The 19,696-nt window shown below is 35.3% G+C and overlaps 3 protein-coding genes across 7 annotated transcripts; 1 reads left to right on the top strand and 2 right to left on the bottom strand.

Moving 5' to 3' along the window:
- Positions 1–531: 531 nt before the first annotated feature.
- Positions 532–8,104, top strand: LOC107468987 (pentatricopeptide repeat-containing protein At3g14580, mitochondrial-like; the record flags this gene model as incomplete). The annotated part of the gene is given in 6 exon segments (XM_052255546.1): positions 532–799; positions 802–858; positions 1,659–1,719; positions 2,379–5,105; positions 5,446–7,412; positions 7,539–8,104. Coding segments are annotated over 4 exon segments (1,674 nt in total), but the record flags the coding sequence as incomplete, so codon positions are not given.
- Positions 8,105–10,396: 2,292 nt separating this feature from the next.
- LOC107469007 (uncharacterized) lies at positions 10,397–13,010 on the bottom strand. Of its 5 annotated transcripts, none has more exons than XM_016088392.3 (3): positions 12,846–13,010; positions 11,204–11,484; positions 10,397–10,698 (listed from the first exon to the last, which is right to left on the bottom strand). In XM_016088392.3, exons 2-3 carry the CDS (start codon positions 11,463–11,465, stop codon positions 10,691–10,693), a joined length of 270 nt encoding a protein of 89 aa, XP_015943878.1. In that variant the 5' UTR covers positions 11,466–11,484; positions 12,846–13,010; the 3' UTR covers positions 10,397–10,690. The 5 variants fall into 5 exon arrangements, with proteins under 5 accessions (XP_015943878.1, XP_015943879.1, XP_015943877.1 ...); XM_016088393.3 differs by having other exon boundaries at positions 11,204–11,559; positions 12,846–12,960; XM_016088391.2 differs by having other exon boundaries at positions 12,798–12,944.
- An 811-nt stretch (positions 13,011–13,821) lies between these two features.
- Positions 13,822–14,964, bottom strand: LOC107468963 (uncharacterized). Its single transcript, XM_021133864.1, has 3 exons — positions 14,628–14,964; positions 14,325–14,567; positions 13,822–14,102 (listed from the first exon to the last, which is right to left on the bottom strand). Exons 1-3 carry the CDS (start codon positions 14,962–14,964, stop codon positions 13,822–13,824), a joined length of 861 nt encoding a protein of 286 aa, XP_020989523.1.
- Positions 14,965–19,696: the final 4,732 nt, after the last annotated feature.

Raw genomic sequence — 19,696 nt, 5'->3', positions numbered from 1 at the left:
TGGTGAAAGCCTTTCTAGCACTAGTCCACTACCAACTTTGTTATTAATAATGTTATCAAATTTATTTATCCAAGTAATATGTTTATTTTTTAGTTGGATTTATGATAATTCATTTGATATTCTTCCTATTCTTGTCAGTTATTTCTTTTAACATTTTGTGTACTGATGAGGAATTGTACTTCATTAGAAAATTTTCATACTACCCTATACCCTCAACTTAATACTTGCATATTTATAATTTATTATTCTATTCTAAAACGGTTTTTCTGGTTGAACCATTGGTTGGACCGGTTGGACCAGTAAACCAGTGAACCAGTGACTAGAACGGTTTGATGACCGTCTGGTTCTCAGAACCTTGAGACACACCCACTGACCTCTGACCAAACACTACCTTAAAGTCTTCTCCCTTTTCCCACAATCTTCGGAGTCCAAACCAACCATACAGAGTGAAAAAGATCATTCTCACACAACAAATTCACAGCAACAACAAACTAGTACCCATTGTTTTGATTATTAGCCTTGTAAAACTTAAAAAAGGGCTTATTTTCCACACACAAAACACACGGATTCAGCAGTCAAACTCACACACGCTCTACCGTCACATCTCATCACCACCCCCCTTCCAACGCCGCCGTCACATCCTACCACCGCCACTCTTCACTGCCACCGCCCCCTCATTCCGCAGCGCCACCTCAGCCCTACCCTGCTGCTCAGTATGGCACCTTCCAAGGCGTCTCCAACTACCCTCCGCCTCCGCGGGATCCTCACCCAGCCATCGGGTTTCCCCACCCTGTTCCGCCGCCGACCACTCGGCTCCTCATCCTCCTTATTACCCTCATGGCTACCAAGCAGTTCCTGGTATCCCTCTCTACCACCATCACCTCTTTTTTATTTTTTAGTTTTTTCTGGGATTTGATTTGAGCTTTGGACTAGAAGGTTTTGTGATCTTAAGGGTTAGATTGGTTCCTAGAATGATTAGGTGGTTGATTAGAGTGATGGGTTGGATCAAAGGTTGGAACTTTTCGAGGTGTTTTTTTTTTAAAATTTAATTTCTTGCTTCTAGCTTTCGCTATGTTCTGCCCTGGTTAGTGTGCTATTATATGTTTCAGCTGCAGAAAGTTTTAGTTTAATTTGCGTGGAAAATGGTTCAGAAACTTTGGTTGACTTGGTATTTTTCATTGATTATAATTTTTTATTTTATTTTTTCATTTGAAGTAGATTTTTGAAGGTTTAAAATGGTTGAGTTTGGTGACGGGAGTGATCTGGATATAAGTTTGAAGGCTAGTAGTGATATAGGGATAGGGTTAGGGTTTCAATCGTTGGATATTCGATTCTTTTGCCTGTGATCAAAGGGCACGCTTAGGTGATGGGATGATTGTCTAAGACTTTCTGACCGCATAGATCTTTCTTTAAACATTTTCCATCCAAACCCAAGTTATTGAATTTACATTAAGATGAATTAATAGGAATTAGGAAATCATGCAGGGCCGGTTTCACTAAAGCAATGTTGCTTATGTTAGAAGATGGTTATTAGACTCTGATTTCATTTTATAATAGGTGCGAGTTTGATGATAATGTCTTTGTAGTGTAGCATACTCCTTTAATCATGCTTGCCACAGCTGGATTTTGATATGATTTCCTCTTTGACCTTAATTAAGGTTATGCAGTTGCTGAAGGAAGACCTGTACGAGAATCCCGCCTTGGTTGCAGCTGGTGCCTGTAAGTAATTTTCCTGTATGGTAGCAGGTTACATCACAACAATGACTTGTAAATAAGTAGATACAAGGAGGTTGTCTTGCATTTTCATTGTATGGTATTTGGAACCAAATTTAGATTTCTCTGTTGTGTTGTGTGTGGGTTAAAACGAATATTCTTACTTTGTGGGTTATTGCCACTAATCATTGATGAATATTCGTTTTATATTTTTTAGTGGACTTAATTTTTGAATCTTTTATTGTAAGTAAGAATACTTTGTTATGTAATTTAGTACAGAAATTACTTAGCAAGGGAATCATATTTTAATATCAAATTTACCTGCTGGAATTGGAATATCAGAACTTGCTCATTGTGTGTGAGAAGAAGAGGAGAAGGAAATGGCATAGGATCTGCCATTTCGTGAGACCCTTCTCAAACATCAACACTTAAATGTCACCTCCCAAGTGATCTGCTTTGAATTTTGGCAGTTTGCATTTATTGGTGACTACACCTTTTCGTTATTATTGAAATTCCCCTGTAACCTTCTCCATCCTTTGTCTGTTGCCAGATATGGTTGTAATCATTATTTTTCATTTATAGGATTATACTGGAACAGTTTTAGTAGTTTACATTTATGTTATCCAACAATAATATTCTCATATCTGTCATTTTCTGTTGTGAAGGTTTATATTAGGCTTCTTGCTTGCTGCCATTAGACCCATTCCCATTCCGTCAAAGTTCAGAAGTTCTACTTCTCAGTTCCCGCCAAAACTCAAACTACTTTTCAAAACAATGATCCCAAAATCCGTTCCGCGCACACCATTTCACCGTAAAACCCCTCACCGTCCTCTTCCACCCCCCTTTCCACCACCGCCACCACCGGACCCTAAGGACTCCGCCATCCTCATCCGCTTCCGCCACAAGGACTGGCTCACACCAAAGGAAGCCACCGCCCTGGCCAACTCCCTCACAAACCCTTCCTCTGCCGTCACCCTTCTCTCCCTCTACTCTTCCCGCAAGGACTACCTTCCCACCGAGACCTTCTCCATTTCTATTATCACCAATTTCTCACGCGCTAACCTCCCTCACGCGCTCCAAGGATTCATCGAAACCCTCGACCTCTCTGAATTCTCCGACGACTTCTTCTTTGCCCTAATTAAGCATTACGCTCACTGCTTCAACCGTATTGACAAGGCTGTCAACACGCTCTTCGCCATGCCCACAAAATTCAAGTGCTTGCCCAGCACCAGAACTTTTAATTTTGTCCTAAATGTTTTGGTCTCATCACGGTTCTATGAAGTTGCACACGAGGTTTATGCGGCGGCTCCGAGGCTGGGGGTTGAGGTGGATGCATGTTGCCTGAACATTCTGATCAAGGGGTTGTGTGGTTGTGGCAAATTGGAGGATGCCTTCAAGGTATTTGATGAATTTCCCCAACTAGGGTGTGAGCCAAATGTGAGGACTTTTGCTACTTTGATGCATGGGTTGTGCGAAAAAGGGGATGTGGATGGTGCTTTTGGGTTGTTGGAGAGAATGGAAAATTTTGGGGTTGGTGCTGACGTCGTGGTTTTCAATGTTCTGATTTCGGGGTTGAGGAAGCAAGGGAGGGTCGACGAGGCAAAGAAGGTGTTGGAGAGATTGATGATGGAAAAAGGATGTGATCCCAATGGAGGGTCTTATCAAGAAGTGGCGTATGGGTTGCTTGATAATGAGAGATTTGAGGAAGCCAAAGAGATCATGGAGAGAATGGTGTTGATGGGGTTTGGTCCTAGTTTCATGTCTTATAAAGTTCTTGTGAAGGGTATGTGTGAGAAGGGTGTGGTTGTGGAGGTCGATTGGGCTGTAAGGCAGATGATGAAGCAGCGTTTTGTGCCAAAGATGGGAATGTGGAAGCAGATTGTGAGGTGTGTGGTTTCTCAAGATAGTAGAAGTTCCACTTGTGCTTATCTTGATAGTGTTTTGGAAGGATAAACTTGATGAAAAGTATAATACAATACAATCTTTCTGCAAATATACTCATTAAGTTGTTTGTGAAATGAGAACATCATGGGACCTTGCTTTTTCTTGGATGTGCAATGCAGACAGAGAATAGACAAACCAATGTGCGTGGAAGAGGTGGTGAATTTTAAATTAAAATATTTTTGCAGCAAGGGTGCTATCAATGTTTCTGCAATGTCTCAGTTTTGGAGTGAGAAGAAATGAGAGTCAATGGATGTGCAGAAAATCCCTCCAAGATTTACTTCTACTGTTGATGAATCAACAAATACAGAATCCCAAGCATACAAACAATGGCGCACTGATTATTACAACCTCACTTCTTGGCTTTTTGCATTTCTTGATTCTTTTTTTCAGCATCCTGTAATTGGTTGCAGTTTTGCACATGAGATTTGGTCTCGCATTCACACGCATTTTGCTTCTCGGACGAAGGCTAGGGTTCGACAACTACAACTTCAACCCAAGATTATCACGAAAGAAGGTTCAACCACTGATTATCTCTTGAAAATTAAAAAATTAGTGGATTATTTAGCTGCTGTAGGTGCTCCTCTGTCTGAATCCGAACATACAAATGTAATATTTGATGGTTTAAATGAAGATTATCACCGATTCATTACATATGTTACTGCAAAAGATCCTGCTTATAGCATTCCAGACCTTGAAGCCCTTCTTATAGCTCAAGAAGACATTGTGGACAGGTTCAAGAAACCTGATCAATCCATGGTTCAAGTTCACCTAACCCAGGCTCCAACTCAAGAGCCTCGTTCTTCAGATTCATCCATTCTTGGTAAATATGGAAGAGGTACAAACGCTAGCTATGGTAGAGGTTTTCAAGAAAATTATGGTAGAGGCTTTCAAGGCCATCTTGGTAGAGGTGGTAGGAATATGCGTGGTGGAAGAAGCCCTTGAAACTCTATGAACTGCCCTCAATGCCAGATTTGTGGCCGCATGGGACATGTAGCTCCATCTTGCTACTTTCGGTCCCCCACAGTAGTCACAAGTTTCCTAGAATCGATTCTTACCTCCACCCTCATCCTTCCACAATCCTAGAGCAATGCTTGCAACTCCCACTTTGGTAAGTAATCCATCATGGTATGTAGACTCGGGTGCTACTCACCATTGCACACATGATTCATCAAATATTCTCCAACCCTTGGATTACCAAGGTCAAGAACAAGTTTTCACAGGTAATGGATCTGGAATGCCTATTAAGAATGTAGGTGATTCAATTATTCACAATATTCCTACTCAAGAAAGATATAGATTGTATGAATTTAATCAGTGTCTCATGTTTTGCTAGAGACAACCATGTCTATTTCTCCTTTTATCCTGATTTTTGCTTGGTGAAATCGCAGGCTACCAAGGAGGTTCTTCTCCGAGGCAAGGCTGACAAAGGCTTGTATAGATTTGACAAAGTACAATTCCTCAATCTGTTTTTGCCCCTCTTTCTGCTAATGCTTTTCTTTCTTCTTGTGCTTCTTTTGATGTATACCATAAACGCTTTGGTCATTCTTCTCTTCCTATTGTAAAGAACATTATTGGCAGATTTCAGTTGAAAGTGAATTAAAAATATGAATCTAATTCTATTTGTAATTACTGTTGCTTGGCTAAATCACATCGTTTACCATATACTATGTCTCAATCTACTTATGATAATCCTTTAGCTCTTGTTGTTTCTGATGTTTGGGGGCCTGCACTGGTTATCTCAAAAAATGGTTTTCAATTCTATATTTCTTTTATTGATGTGTACTCTAGGCATACAGGCATTTATCTTCGTACTCATGGGGAGACAAACAGGTTTTCAAACAGTATAAGTCATTCATGGGGAGACAAACAGGTTTCTCTATTAAATCATTTCAAAGTGACAATGAAGGTGAATATCTTTCTACTGCATTTAAAGGTTTTCTTAAGCAAGAAGGCATTGCTCATAAACTATCTTGTCCTCATACTCCCCAGCAAAATGGCTTGGCCGAACGCAAGCATAGGCACATTATTGAAACAGGTTTGGTCCTTCTTACTACAGCCTCTTTACCTCTCTTGTTTTGGGATGAAGCCTTTTCTACTGTTGTTTATCTTATTAATCGCATGAATACTAGTCATCTTTCATCACATGAGCTTCTATTTAATCAAATTCCAGATTACTCTTCTCTAAAAATTTTTGGATGTTTGTGCTATCCAAACTTGAGGCCATACACTTCGCACAAACTAGAATATCGATCTCAGCCTTGCATCTTTCTAGGATATGTTATTAATCATCGTGGCTATAAATGTTTGTCTAAGGAAGGTAAAGTTTATGTGTCTCGTGATGTTGTTTTTGATGAAACTCGATTCCCTGGCTTTTCCTTCTTTCCCTCTAATTCTGATAAATCTGGCTCCATTGGTAATTACATTCATGAACTTCTTCCTCTTATTCCTTCTGTCCCACCTTCTTCCATTACCCTTTCTTATATCCATACCATCTATAAATTCGTATATTAATTCTGAACACCTTAATTCACGTCACCAAGCTTCTGATTTTGGTCCTTCTACTATATCTAATTCCGCATCATCTTCTAATACCGCACAACCAAATAACTCCACTCCTCTCACACATCCTATTCCTACTATAAATACTATACCTGTTTCACATACTGACACTTCTTTACCCTTATCATTTCCATCTCCACCTGTCTTTAATCACCACCTTATGCTCACTCGATCAAAAACCGAAAACTTAAAACCCAAGGCACTCAACACTACAACCTCTCCTCTCCATGCTCAATCAGATTCTCTTATTCCCAAACCTATCAAATTGAATATAAGGCCTTGGTTTTTCATAAAACTTGGATCCTTGTTGAAACCCCACCTGATGTAAATATCATTGGGTGTAGATGGATCTTTGCTGTTAAAAAGAACTCACAGGGTGAGATTGTTAGACATAAGGCACGTTTAGTTGCCAAAGGATTTAATCAAGCTGCAGTTATTGACTTTGATCAGGTATATTCACCTGTAATTAAGCCGGTTACAATTCGGGTTATCATCACCATTGCTTTATCAAAAGGTTGGTTTATCAAACAATTTGATTTTCACAATACAGTTTTTGAATGGTACTTTATCTGAAACTATATATATGCATCAACCACCTGGTTTTCAACATTCAAATCCTAATCTTGTTTGTAAATTGCATAAAGCTTTGTATGGCTTAAAACAAGCTCTGCTTGCATGGTACCATACTTCTACTCTAGCTAAATTTGGTTTTCAATGTACTCGTTCGGATTCCTCTTTATTCACCAAGTTTTCAGGTTCAAACGTTACATATATTTTAATATATGTTGATGACATGCTGGTTACTGGCAACAATCAAAGTGAAATTCAGTATATAATTACTCAACTTAATTCCACTTTTCTCCTTAAGGACCTAGGACATGTGAATTATTTTTTAGGCATTGAAGCCTCACATCACTCTTCAGGTCATATCTCTCTAAATCAGACCAAGTATATACATGAATTATTACTTAAATCCGGAATGCAATACTCTAAACTTATGGTTACTCCTCTGATTCTAATAACTTAGCAGCTGTGGACAGTGCTCCCTTTGATGATCCAACCCTGTTTGGATCATTATTAGGAGGCCTACAGTATGTGATTCTAATTAGGCTGGATATTTCTTTCTCTGTTAATAAACTGAGCCAGTATATGGCCTCCCCTACTCAAGCACATTGGAAAGCTTTGTTACTTGGCAGGTACGTCCACTACAGCTCTTCATTTTTATAAATCCACTGATCTTCGTTTAACTGCGTTTGCATATTCAGATTGGGCATCAGACTTGGATGATCGAAAATTAACATCCAGCTATTGTGTTTATCTAGGATCCAATCTTGTCTCTTGGAAGTGTAGTAAACAAACCACTGTGAGCAGAAGTTCTACTGAGGCCGAGTTTCAAGCACTTGCGGTTGTACTTACAGAATTGACATGGATTCAAAAGCGCTTGCTGGAAATTTGACAACACCCCTCTGCTCGTCCCACAGTCTATTGTGACAATATACTGTTGTCATGCTCGCTTATAATCTGATTCTTCATCATCGAACTAAACATTTTCAATTGGACCTCTACTTTGTTCGAGATAGAGTAACCACGGGTTTAGTAGCTGTTACCCACATTTCAGGCACTGAGCAGATAGCTGATATCTTCACAAAACCGCTCCCCCAGCTGCTTCCTTTACAAAATTCTTTGGCAAACTCAGGTTGGCATCTAAGCCACCGTGAGTTTGAGGGGGCTGTAGAGACTATGGGTATGGTCGGCAAGTCAGTTGTATTATCTAGTACCTTCCAAGTCTATTAGTATATGTAACTATAAAATAGTTCTCTCTCTCTCTCCTTTGTGAAGACACATTTTGATTTCATATTGATAATTGAAATATCACAAGCTTTGTTCTCTTCTTCTCTCGTTCCTCTCTCTCTTTCTCTCTCTCTCTCTCTAAACACTTTAAAAAATTCCTACCTCTAGTGAAATTTGTAGAAATCCTATATACATATATATATATTCCAATAAAAATAGGCACAATTCGTTAGTGAAGAGAGATTTAATTCATGGCTAGACTTTATGTGTATTTTGATATAGGTCTGAACAGTGACGGATTCAGAAAATTTTAGGTGTGGGGGTAAAAATATATATATTAAACAAGTTTTGTTAAAATATTATTAATTATATGAAGATATAAAAATTAAAAAGAATTAGTGAATACTTTTATTCTTAAAATACTATTTATTATATATAATTTATAAAAAAATATTTTTTATTTTTAAAACTTAAAATTAAAATATTTTAATTAAACTATAGATAAAATAATAGAAACATAATTTACAATTTTTTTATTTCTTTTTAAAATAATTAAATTTGTTATATATTTTTTAATTTAATTTTGATATAATGTTAGATAAAAGTTTTATGCATCTGTTTAATTATATATTGTAATTAAAATATTTTTTATCATTATTTTTAAAAATAAAAGATATATTCTAAATTAGTAAATTAATCAGTTTATTTTAAAATTTTATATGCAACATAGGTACATATAATAGAACAAAAGATAAAAAATAAGTAATAAGGATGAACAAATCAAGAATAAAATAAAATATATTACCTAAACTATAATTGTTTGAATTAAAAATTGTAATTAAAAATATCAAAAAGAGAAATAATGAAACGGAAAGATACATAGAGTCATGAAGAGCTATATAAAAAAATTGGAGAATTTAAAAATTTACTTTTTGATGAAGAGAAGATGACCACTAGACAAGGAATAAAAAAAGAAGGTTGAAAATATAAAATTAAGAAGAGAGTTTAAGAAAATAAAGGAATAACGGTACAATAATTAAATTTGATTAAGTTAAATAATAGTCAAAATGATAGAAAAATAAAAAAATAAATTTAAAATTTTAGCTAATTGAATTTATTTTATTTGTAATGGGATCATTTAAAATTTAAAGTGAGGCATATTATATATAACTATATTTTTTAAAACAAAAAATAAAAATACCGTGGGGACAAGTGCCCCCTCATTGTTGTGCTTGGTCCGTCATTGGGTATGAATCTTTGGTTAAGGGACAAATTTCATTCTTCTAAGTACATGCATGAAATTAAATTTCGAGACTATTAAAATATGGTTAGAAATCGATAAACCATAAACTATTAATAAGAATAATATGAGGAACAAATAAATGATAAGTTATGATGACTAAAACGTCTTACTTGATAAACTCAATATAAATATTGAGGTCGTGGAGATATGAATTCTATGTCAATTTCTCAAACAATATATTAATAGAATTTTTGAATAGTTTGGCAAAGGGTTTAGAATGAGAATAAAGAAATGAAAAAGATAAGAGTTTTTCTTATAATGAAGTAAAAAATATATATAGAATGACTCAAATGACTCTGAAATATATGTAGATTGTGTTAGAAAAATCTAACTCGCATTTAGGTAAAATCTTCAATCTAAATCGTCACTTTACAAGCCTTATAAAATTTTCTCCATTTAGAAATAGCTATTAGAGACAAATTTATAGAAAATTCAGTCAACTTTAAAACAAATTTTTTAGACTGGTTAATTACAACGCAATTTTTTACTATAAAATTGTAACACATTTGCTACCTAATTGAATTTGAATTTAATTTTGTATTGTACTCAATGAATAAAGATAATATTTTCTTATTTTCAAATTTTAAATTAAATGTTAGTTTTCAAGTGCATTATATTCTCATTTTTTATTATGAAATTAAAATTCCAAATTATTATAAATTTAATTAATTAATTATTGAATAATAAGCATGATTTAAAAAAAAAACTGAGATGTTAAACAGAAAAAGGGCCTCGATCAAAAATGATTTTGAGTGAAACAAAATTCTGATAGAAGAGAAAAAAATATAGCAAAGACTGAACTGAGAATGACCAAGAAGAGATAGAGGGAGAGGTAACAGGAAGCTTTGTGGATGGTAAGTCTTTAAGTTTAATGGCTTGCTTCCAGGAAGAAGAAATCAGATTGCAGAAGTGTTGCAGGGGAAGAAGAGACGGCAGAATCCCATAAGAAAATTATAGAAATAAGGATTGCTCAAAGTGGTAACATTCCACTGGGATATTGCAAGATTAACTATTCTGCATGTTATATGGCAAAACTAGTGTAGGAATGTTATCAAATCTACAATACCTAAAGTAACACACAAAATGTGTCAAATTAAAAAATAACATGTTTTAAAACATTAGAAATGTTGCATATGTTAATTATGTTTAAGCATCCTGGAAGTGCAATTGTGAAAGATTATGTAAATTCTAAAAGGGCGATAAAAGTATTACATAACACCAGAGTTAATATTAAGAAACTTTATTCAGATAACAATTTGAACTTTTGAAGCATTACAAAACCAGCTGCCTGCAATGTCTTCGTCAGAAAACAGAACAGAAAATTCAATGAAGGAAATAAGAGGAATTCCCAGTTATCCACCAAAAGAACCCGTGACAATTTCATTTCCCTGCATTTAAAAGAGAAGAAAAAATATATGAACGAATGCAGAAACCTAAGTCAGAACCCTCAAAATAAACCCATCTCCCCAAACTTTTAGGAGAAGAAACCAACTAGGGGAAAAGGATAAGCTGGTAGCTAAAATGGCATTACAGGAGAGGTAGCTTCACGTTTTCAGCAATATAACAAATAGCATAGCATGTCTATACAAAGAATTAATGTTTTACAGAAAGTTTGATGGTCCATGCATGTTAGTAAACTGCCATTTTGCTAAGAGCAGCATCTTAGGGCTCATCCAATCACTTATTAAACAGAAATCATAAATGAAGTACTGTTAGATACGCAACTCTTTATGTGCATCTACCGAATAACTTAAACTTTTAGGATAAATAGTCTCATAACATTAATTCTAATTCTACCTAAGAATGGTTTATCCCAAATTCTAAGCAGCACAAACGTAGAACGTTGATTAAATCATGGCAGTGTGGAAGTGATGAGAATTCATGATGGGATACCTGAGAATTGTTGGAGGGCATCGTCATAGGGGTCGCGGCGGCCTTCGACCTGGCTGATCTGGGCATCCCAAGCAAGCTGAGAGTTGTGGCGCTCGAAGGTCCAAAAGCCATAAGGCCTCATTGGGAGACTCCACATCTCCTTGGTCTTGGCGCACCTGTCCTTCACAGCATAGACATGCTCCCTGAACTTCTTATCCCTTTCCTCTGGATCCTCCATCATCTTTAGTACCAGGTGCCTCGCGAATTCCATTATGAATCCCATCTCTATTATCTTCGATACTCTTTATTTACAACACCACCACCAACAACAACAAAACAATCAACAACAAATCTCCTCACTTATAATAAACCCCAACCTACTATGCAAATATAGAATAATCAATTCAATTTAAAGTCAAACCAAATATAATCGACAAAGTAACTAGAAATTTCAGATAAGAAAGGTGTTTGAAAAATGGGTGCATTACATCTCTAACCAGCGTCAAAACAAAGACTCGAAAGCAAAACAAGTTTCTGACAATCTTCTATCAACATATTCTAGAACTGATTAAATGAAATAAGAGACATTGCCACAATCATTTGCAAAACAAACTTAGAGAAACGTTTGGTCGAAGTCAATAATATTATTATAGCTTCAGATGGGGGAAGACGAAGCCTACTCAAAGGAGCAATAAAAAGGACCAGCCAAGAACCTCACTAATCAGAACAAGAAACTAGATCCATCGATGGTGATTGACCTGGCTCTCAAATTGTTTGTTTGAATGTTAGTGTTAGTTTTTTGTTTCTTAGTTGAGCAAGATAGATTTTTTTTTCTTTTTATTTTTTGTTTAGTTCTAGCATTCTTGATAAAATTTGGTATTGGGTCACGGTGCACACTGCACTCTATGAGCAGGGATGTCAACCGAGCGGGAAGGGGGCGCAGGAGAGACCCCCCCTGCTCCCCATCTCCATCCCCGAACCCCAAAAACCTCCCCATCCCCGCCCTGATCCCCTCTGGGGGGAAGATGGAGCCCCATTCCCCATCTTTCCATATTTTTATGAAAATTCCTAACTTAAATCACTACAAGTAAACAAGGTGCAACAGAAACCCGCAAATCCCACTTTACCATAGAATCACTCAAGTAAATCACAAGCTTTCTTTCAAATTCCCTAAAATTCATTGCCCAAACGACAAAACTCAAATGCAAACAAAACAAAGTAAAATCCAAACAAATGATAAAAAATTAAAAATCCAGCTTGCAATTCAAGTGGTTGCATTTAGAAGGTTCCAAAAACAAAAACTCCTGGATTCGTTAACAACCAATCAACAATTACGACAAGGTCGTTCCAAATGAATTGGAATTGGCAAACAAATGACGGCGACAACACCAATAACCCTAATTGCAGCTCGGCAGAGCTCCAATTGGGGAACAACACGCATTGGAATAAGCAATTAAGCAACGAGAAACGCCACGAAATGGATAAAAAACCAACAAAAAGAGCACAAATTGAATCCAAACTTGAGTGCCAGAACCCAGTGAAAGTGAATATTAACTATAATAAGAACTGAAGAAGCTTCTTGAAAAGCAATGAACAGTGAAAGAAAAGCACTTACAGGGAAGAAAATCGAACAGGAACGGAGAAAATTGAGTCGGAAACGTACCTTGAGAACAGGAACGGGAACTTTACGCTGCTGTGTTTGTTTATTATTTATTTATTTCTACATAGATTTCGGAAAAAGAAAAATAATTTTTCTTAGGTTGTATTCGCGAGATTTGTTTACAATCGTTTTTGAAGGGAATAGAAAAATTTGCAATGATACAATTAAATAAAATACTAAAAAACTAATTCTTTTAGTGAATATTAATCAATTTTTTTACAAAAAACGATAAACAAGTCCTCGATTAATTGATAAAATACAAAAACGTTACTTATCTTTTAAAATCTAAATTCTTTGAGTGACCTATTTATTTTTATATATTTTTAGACAAAAAAATTTAAATATTTTGGTTCCTATTAAACTTTTACGGACACAAAGAAAATTAACCATTGGAGAGAAAGAAAGGAGAGTCTTTGCACAATTTTGAAATGAAAGAGTTCCTTTGAATAGAGACTTATAAAATCATCTCCAGTGAAGAATTTATCCCAATTTCTATTTATGGTCCACCTGTCATAAAAAGTAACTTTATATTAATTTTTACGTCATAAATAGTAAATAGAAACTCAAAGCATATCTCTCTTCTCCATTAGAAAGAACTAACTTTAGTCCCTATTGTGATCTTACTTAATTAATTAAAATATTTTTTCAATAATATTATTTAAATTTATAAATTTAAAAATAATTCACTATTAAAAGATATTAATATTAAAAAAATTCATATGTAACAATAATACACAATATATAATTTGGGATTACACTAATTTGTAAAATTACTTAATACAAAGAAAAACATAATTAAACTCTATAGTTGACGACAAGCATTGTGAAATTGCCATATGCATTCAATCAAGTCCTCTTTCAATTGTCTATGCTGCTGTCAATTTTGAAGTTGGGCATTTCTTTGGAGAAATTGATGGTACGGTGCAAAATCTTCCTCTCCCAACTGAGGTTGTGATAAGCCATTTTCAACATTGTCTTACTATAAGTCTTGAGCAAAATTTTCTACATAAGTGTCTCTTTCATCATCAACAATCATATTATGCAATATAATACAAGCTTTCATTATGTTGGCAAACTTCTTCTTTTTCCAAAAGCGAGCTGGACCACGTATAATTACAAAGCGTGCTTGCAACACTCCAAATGCTCGTTCCACATCTTTTCTTTGCCCTTCTTGATATTGTGCAAATAACTTGCATTTCTCCCCTTGTGGCTTTGAGATTGATTTGACAAATGTGACCCATTCAGGATAAATACCATCTGCTAAATAGTATCCCATAGTATAATTATTACCATTAATAGTATAATTTACCTCTGGAGTATGGTCATTTAGAATATCATCGAACACTGGAGAACGATCTAACACGTTGATATCGTTATTTGAACCAGAAACTCCAAAGAACGCATGCCATATCCAAAGGTTTGAAGATGCTACAACCTCAAGTACTATGGTTGCAACCCTACGATAACCACTCATGTACATACTTTTCCACGCCTTTGGACAATTTTTCCATTGCCAATGCATGTAGTCAGTGCTACCCAACATGCCACGAAAGCCACGACCCTCCGCCATTTGTAGCAGGCGTTGTACATCATTTAGATATGATTTTCGCAAGTATTCATCCTCGAACACCGAAATGACACCTTCAACAAATTTTTTCAAGCATTCAATTGTAGTGCTCTCGCCTATATGCACATAATCATAAGCAGCATCAGTTGCTATGCCATATGCTAACATCCGTATTGCAGCGGTGCATTTTTGGTGTGGTGACAAGCCTCTTCTTCCAGTTGCATCAACCCTCTGTTGGAAATACGGATAGACGTTTGAGAGAGCGTCTACTATCCGAAGGAACACATGTCTTCTCATTCGAAATCTCCGTCGAAAAATGTCAGCATTATACACCGGTTCATCTGCAAAGTAATCTTGAAAAAGGCGATCTTGTCCTGCTTCTCGATCTCTGTTGATCCATGTACGAGGAGTTGGGATAGAGCTTCTATCGGTATCTTCTTCTTCTGAATCTTTGAATAAACACTCACCAATCCAATGATCTATGAGTGTATTATCTTGCCGTCTTCTTTTGCCATACAAAACCTCATTAAACATATCATCAAAATTTCTAGCCATATCTTAAAATGTAATTTTTAGTACTCTTTCAAGGTGAGAAACAAGAGTTGAAATAGAGTTGTAGAGTCATTGATAGTTGATAATTATAAGTATGTCTACAACAAGTACCTACTTCTCAACGGCTACTTAACGACTAGTTTTGCAATGGCTACTTAACGGATAGTTCTGTCTTGTCTAAATTTAAAATGGCTAGTTTTGCAATGGTCACTTTCATAAACAATAACGGCACAATAATATTGACTAATTTGAAAAGTTACATCAGAAATGAATAAAACAGACTACATCACATACCAGTAATACACAATAAAAATAAGAACATACTACGTAACTCTACGAATACAAGGAACCATTAAGTAAACCACTTAGTGATTATTTTCTCACATGCAATATCATGAAGAGCTCGTCGTTTTTCACTCATTGTAGACGTGTCAGCATTAAGTATTTGCATATCCATTTCTCTTTCTCTTTCCTTAGCCATCCTTGCCAGTTCCCTTTCTTTTGCATTTATCTCAATTTCTTTAATATACCTCTGAGTTTATAATTCTTGTTCTTTCATTGCCGCTTGAGTTTGTAATTCTTGTTCTTTCATTGCCGCTTGAGTTTGTAATTCTTGTTCTTTCATTGCTGCTTGAATTTGTAACTCCTTCTCCTTCATTGCCATAATCTTTGATCTATGTTCCCTCTCCTCTTCTCTTTCTTTTTTCCTATCCATTAGTTCATTTTCTCTAACATTCTTAATATTTTCCATGAGAGATAGTTTTTCAATAACCGATGATTTTTTTCGCTAAAATCTTCAGACATTTATGCTTTTCCCTTACTTTTTTGCTTGCTTTTCTTTGATCCTTGTGGGTGAACGGGAGAGTCCACACCGGGTTTGTCAGCCAACGGTATTTCTGAGTTTAATGAGGATGAGTATACTCCAATTGCACTAACCTTGGTTCTCTTTGAGCCTCCACTCTGTATAGGTAGTTGGCTTCTCCATTTTTACTCCAAACGAAGCATATTCCAATGCCTTTCAAAAGTAAATTTCTGACCATAATGTGTGGAATAAAATTGTTGATCGAAAAATATTTTTGACTAAGGTAAGGTAGGTCAAAGTAGCAAAGAATTCGAAGATTTAAGTGGTTTTCGAAAAGATGCATGTGCAGGCATTGGCTGGAGGTACTCGATGCGGATTTGATTTCGAAATATTTTATCAAATCGAACAGGTCAAGTCGGTCAAGTATTCAAAAGAAGTAATTGAATAAGTTATTTCGAAAAGAAGATTGAGCTGTTATGTAAGTGGAGAAGTTGAAGACATTTCCCATGTGAAAAATTTATGAGTAAGCATTTATCAGCCAAAGAGCAGGAACTATTATCGAGGAGTATGCATTTAAAGTTGTATTTTTGTAATTAATTGTCAGTTACAAAAGTGGATTATAAATATTAAAAGGTTTTAGGGAATAAGCGTTGGAACTTTAACTCAGAAAATACTCAAGCACACTCACATCCCCAGAGATTTCCTGAGTCTGCAATTGAGTTACTTTTCTATAGGGTTCCTTCCATCTTTTTACTCTTTCAATTTATCTTCTTGTAAACTTTATTTTTCAAGCAAGTTTATCTTTCAAGTATCCTTTAATTTCAATGTCCAGTTTACATTTCTGCACTTCTAATTTTCATGTCAAAGTCCTTTGACTCAGTTGAAGGCACTTTACTGCTTTCTTTTAATTTCAACGCATCCCTTTCAAATTTCAGCATATTTTCTTTTCGAAAACTTTATTTCTTTCGTTTCTTTCATTGATTTAAAAATTTTAATTTATCTTTTATCCCAATATTCGTCTAATCGAAGACACTTTGATACACTTTTAGAAAACTGGTACCTTCAAAGAGGAGTAGGTTTCGCTCCCAGATCACTAGATATCGAACCATCATCGATTTGCTACAAATCGACAAAACAAAAGTTTATAGGAAAACTCCTTTATATCATCAGTATTCGAACTACTCCTTATGTTTCGACTAGTTTGATCGTAGCAACTAGCAAATTGTGCAATTGCTTTGTTGATCTTATACCATCGTTTCTTACATGCAACTATAGGGTCGGTTGAAATATTCAACCATGCACCGATCAACATCTCATCCTCTTTCCATTGCCAGTGTTGAATACTATCTTGCCTACAATTTTCAATGTCATCTTCATTGAGGTCGATAGCATCTAATCCGCGAGGGTTGGCAAAATTTGAATATTGTGAATTTGGACTACATTGTATCGGAGTCTGAGGGGATGGGCTAGAAGAGCTACCAACATTAGATGAGCTATGTCTCGATGCACTGAATTGAGTTGAAAACGGCAAGAATGTTGGAGCAATATTTCCAATAGAAGGATTAAATATGGATGAAAATAGAAAATGTGGTATTTGTGAATTTTGATTTTGTGGTTGAAAAATAGGAAATTGATTATTATAAGGAGCTTGAAAATTAAATTTAGGAAGATTTTGTGGATTTGGATTTTGAAATATATTCGGTAGTGTGAAGTTTTGATTTAGAATTTGAGAGTTTGAGATTTGAGATTGTTGGGTATTTGAAGTTTGAAAAAAGTTTTGTAAGTAATTGAAAAAAGAGTTGAGTTGATTTAGTTTCATTTTTCTGAACAAAAAATAGTAGCATTAGAACTTTGATTTCATAAAATTTGAAAGAAGATGAAAAAGAGTAGAAGAAAGTGTGAGAATAGAAGTATATGTAAGTAGTATATATAGAGTAACAAAATATTAATTTATTAATAATAACAGTAATATAGTAACGGCTAGTTTTGTAATGTGGTTAGTATTTCAAATTTTATACATAAAAATAAACTTTTTAAACATAAGACTCAACACAACAAGATAGAATAAAAAAAAATCAGAATAAAAATCTGTTAATAATTTTTATTTTTTTGTCATCTCTGACATTGTCATTAATAATTTAAAGAAGGGTTAAGTACTAAAATCGTTCCTAAGATCTGGGGTGAAAATTAAAATCGTCTCCAACCTTTTTTTGTTATTAAAATCATCCCCAACATTACAAAACGTTATAAAATCGTCCTTTTCTATTTCAATTATATTTTTTGACCAAATTACCCTTCATTATTAATAAAAATAATATTAAAAAAAGCAAAACTCCACCCCCACGCGCTCCTCAGCATCTCTTCGGTCTCTCCCCCCACCCCTCCCCCAATCCCCTTTCTTCTACTCTTCACCGTCACCCTCTTTTTCTCACCTTCGCTGTGGCAATTACTACTGCCGGAGGGCACCTACCCCTCTTCCCCTTCCTCTTCTCACTCTTTTCCAATCCCCTTCCAACTTCTCACTCTTCCCTAATCCCCTTCCTCTTCTCACTCTTCCCCAATCCCTTTCCACCTCCTCCTTCTCCCTTTCCTCACCACCATCACCACTGCCACCATAGCCATTTATTATTCACGACACTTTTTTTTTCACCAACAACAATAGTCCTAAAATAAATTAACAGTAACATTTACAAAATAAATCAACAAAAAATTCAGAGACAGAAGAAGCATAACAATTTCAATAATCACAGCAATTTCAATAAACAATAATTCAATAATCATCCACTACAATTTCAGTTTTTAAATCCAAAAACAGCAAAAGAATAGAAATTAAAAAAAATTAAAAAATCACAGAAGAAGAAGCATAAACTCAACCAAAAACAAAAGTTCAAGCAGAAACAGAAATTCAAGCAGAAGCAGAAGAAGAAGCAGAAGAAGAAGAAGAGGCAGCAGAAGAAGTAGAGGCAGTCAGAGAAGAAGAAACAGTGCCGGCGGAGTCCCCCCTCCCGATGACGACGCGACGGCGGCGGCGAACCCTAGAAACGAATAAGTAGGGCGGCGGAAACGGAGAGAAGAAAAATTGAGGTTGGAATTGGGGTTGGGGTTTTGAAGAGAAGGGCATGAGAAAGGGGGTGGAGGGTTACAGGAGTGGGGTGAGGGGGTGGGAGGAAGGTGTTGTTTTAATTTTTTAATATTATTTTTAATTATTTTTATTATTTGTTAAGGGTAATTTGGTAAAAAAATAAAATTAAAGTAGAAAAAAGATAATTTTATAATATTTTGTAACGTTGAGGATGATTTTAATGATAAAAAAAGTTGGGGACGATTTTGATTTTCACCCCAAACCTTAGGGACAAAAATATTACTTAACCCTATATAAAATATTGTTAATTTTATTAATAAAATATTATTCAATTTTTTTTTAATTTAATTGCCTCATGTTAGAATATTATTGATTAAAATCAAAAGAAACCAAGTCCCTTTGAGCAGGACTTTGCTTGCTTTGAAAATTGTGATGGAACTCATCTTCATTTTGCTCCAACCGTTAGTCTCCACTTTTTGTGAGACAAATAGTAAATGGGACTTTCATTTGTTTACCATTGGACATTATAAAATTTAAAATACTAACCAAATTCAAGTTATCTATTTTAATATTTTTTAATATTGAATTAGTTTTGAATTTATAAATTTTAATAACATTATTGTAAAAAAATAGTAACAACATTAATTTTAATTACTTTAATTAATTAATTAAGTGGGATCATAATAAGGACTAAAGTTTGTTTCTCCTAATGGAGAAGAAAGATGCTTTGAGTTCTGTTCTGTTCCAGCCCGGTCCAGCTGGTCCAATACCCTGGTTCGGCCGGCCGATCAGACGGGTATGCAAAATCCGAACCAAGAGGAAACTCGAGACACCACCTCCCCCTCCTTGAG

This window comes from Arachis duranensis, chromosome 10 (genome assembly GCF_000817695.3).
Source record: "Arachis duranensis cultivar V14167 chromosome 10, aradu.V14167.gnm2.J7QH, whole genome shotgun sequence".
Classification (NCBI taxonomy): Eukaryota; Viridiplantae; Streptophyta; class Magnoliopsida; order Fabales; family Fabaceae; genus Arachis; species Arachis duranensis.
The sequence above is the reverse complement of the archived record's forward strand: the minus strand, read 5'-3'. Positions and strand labels throughout refer to the sequence as shown.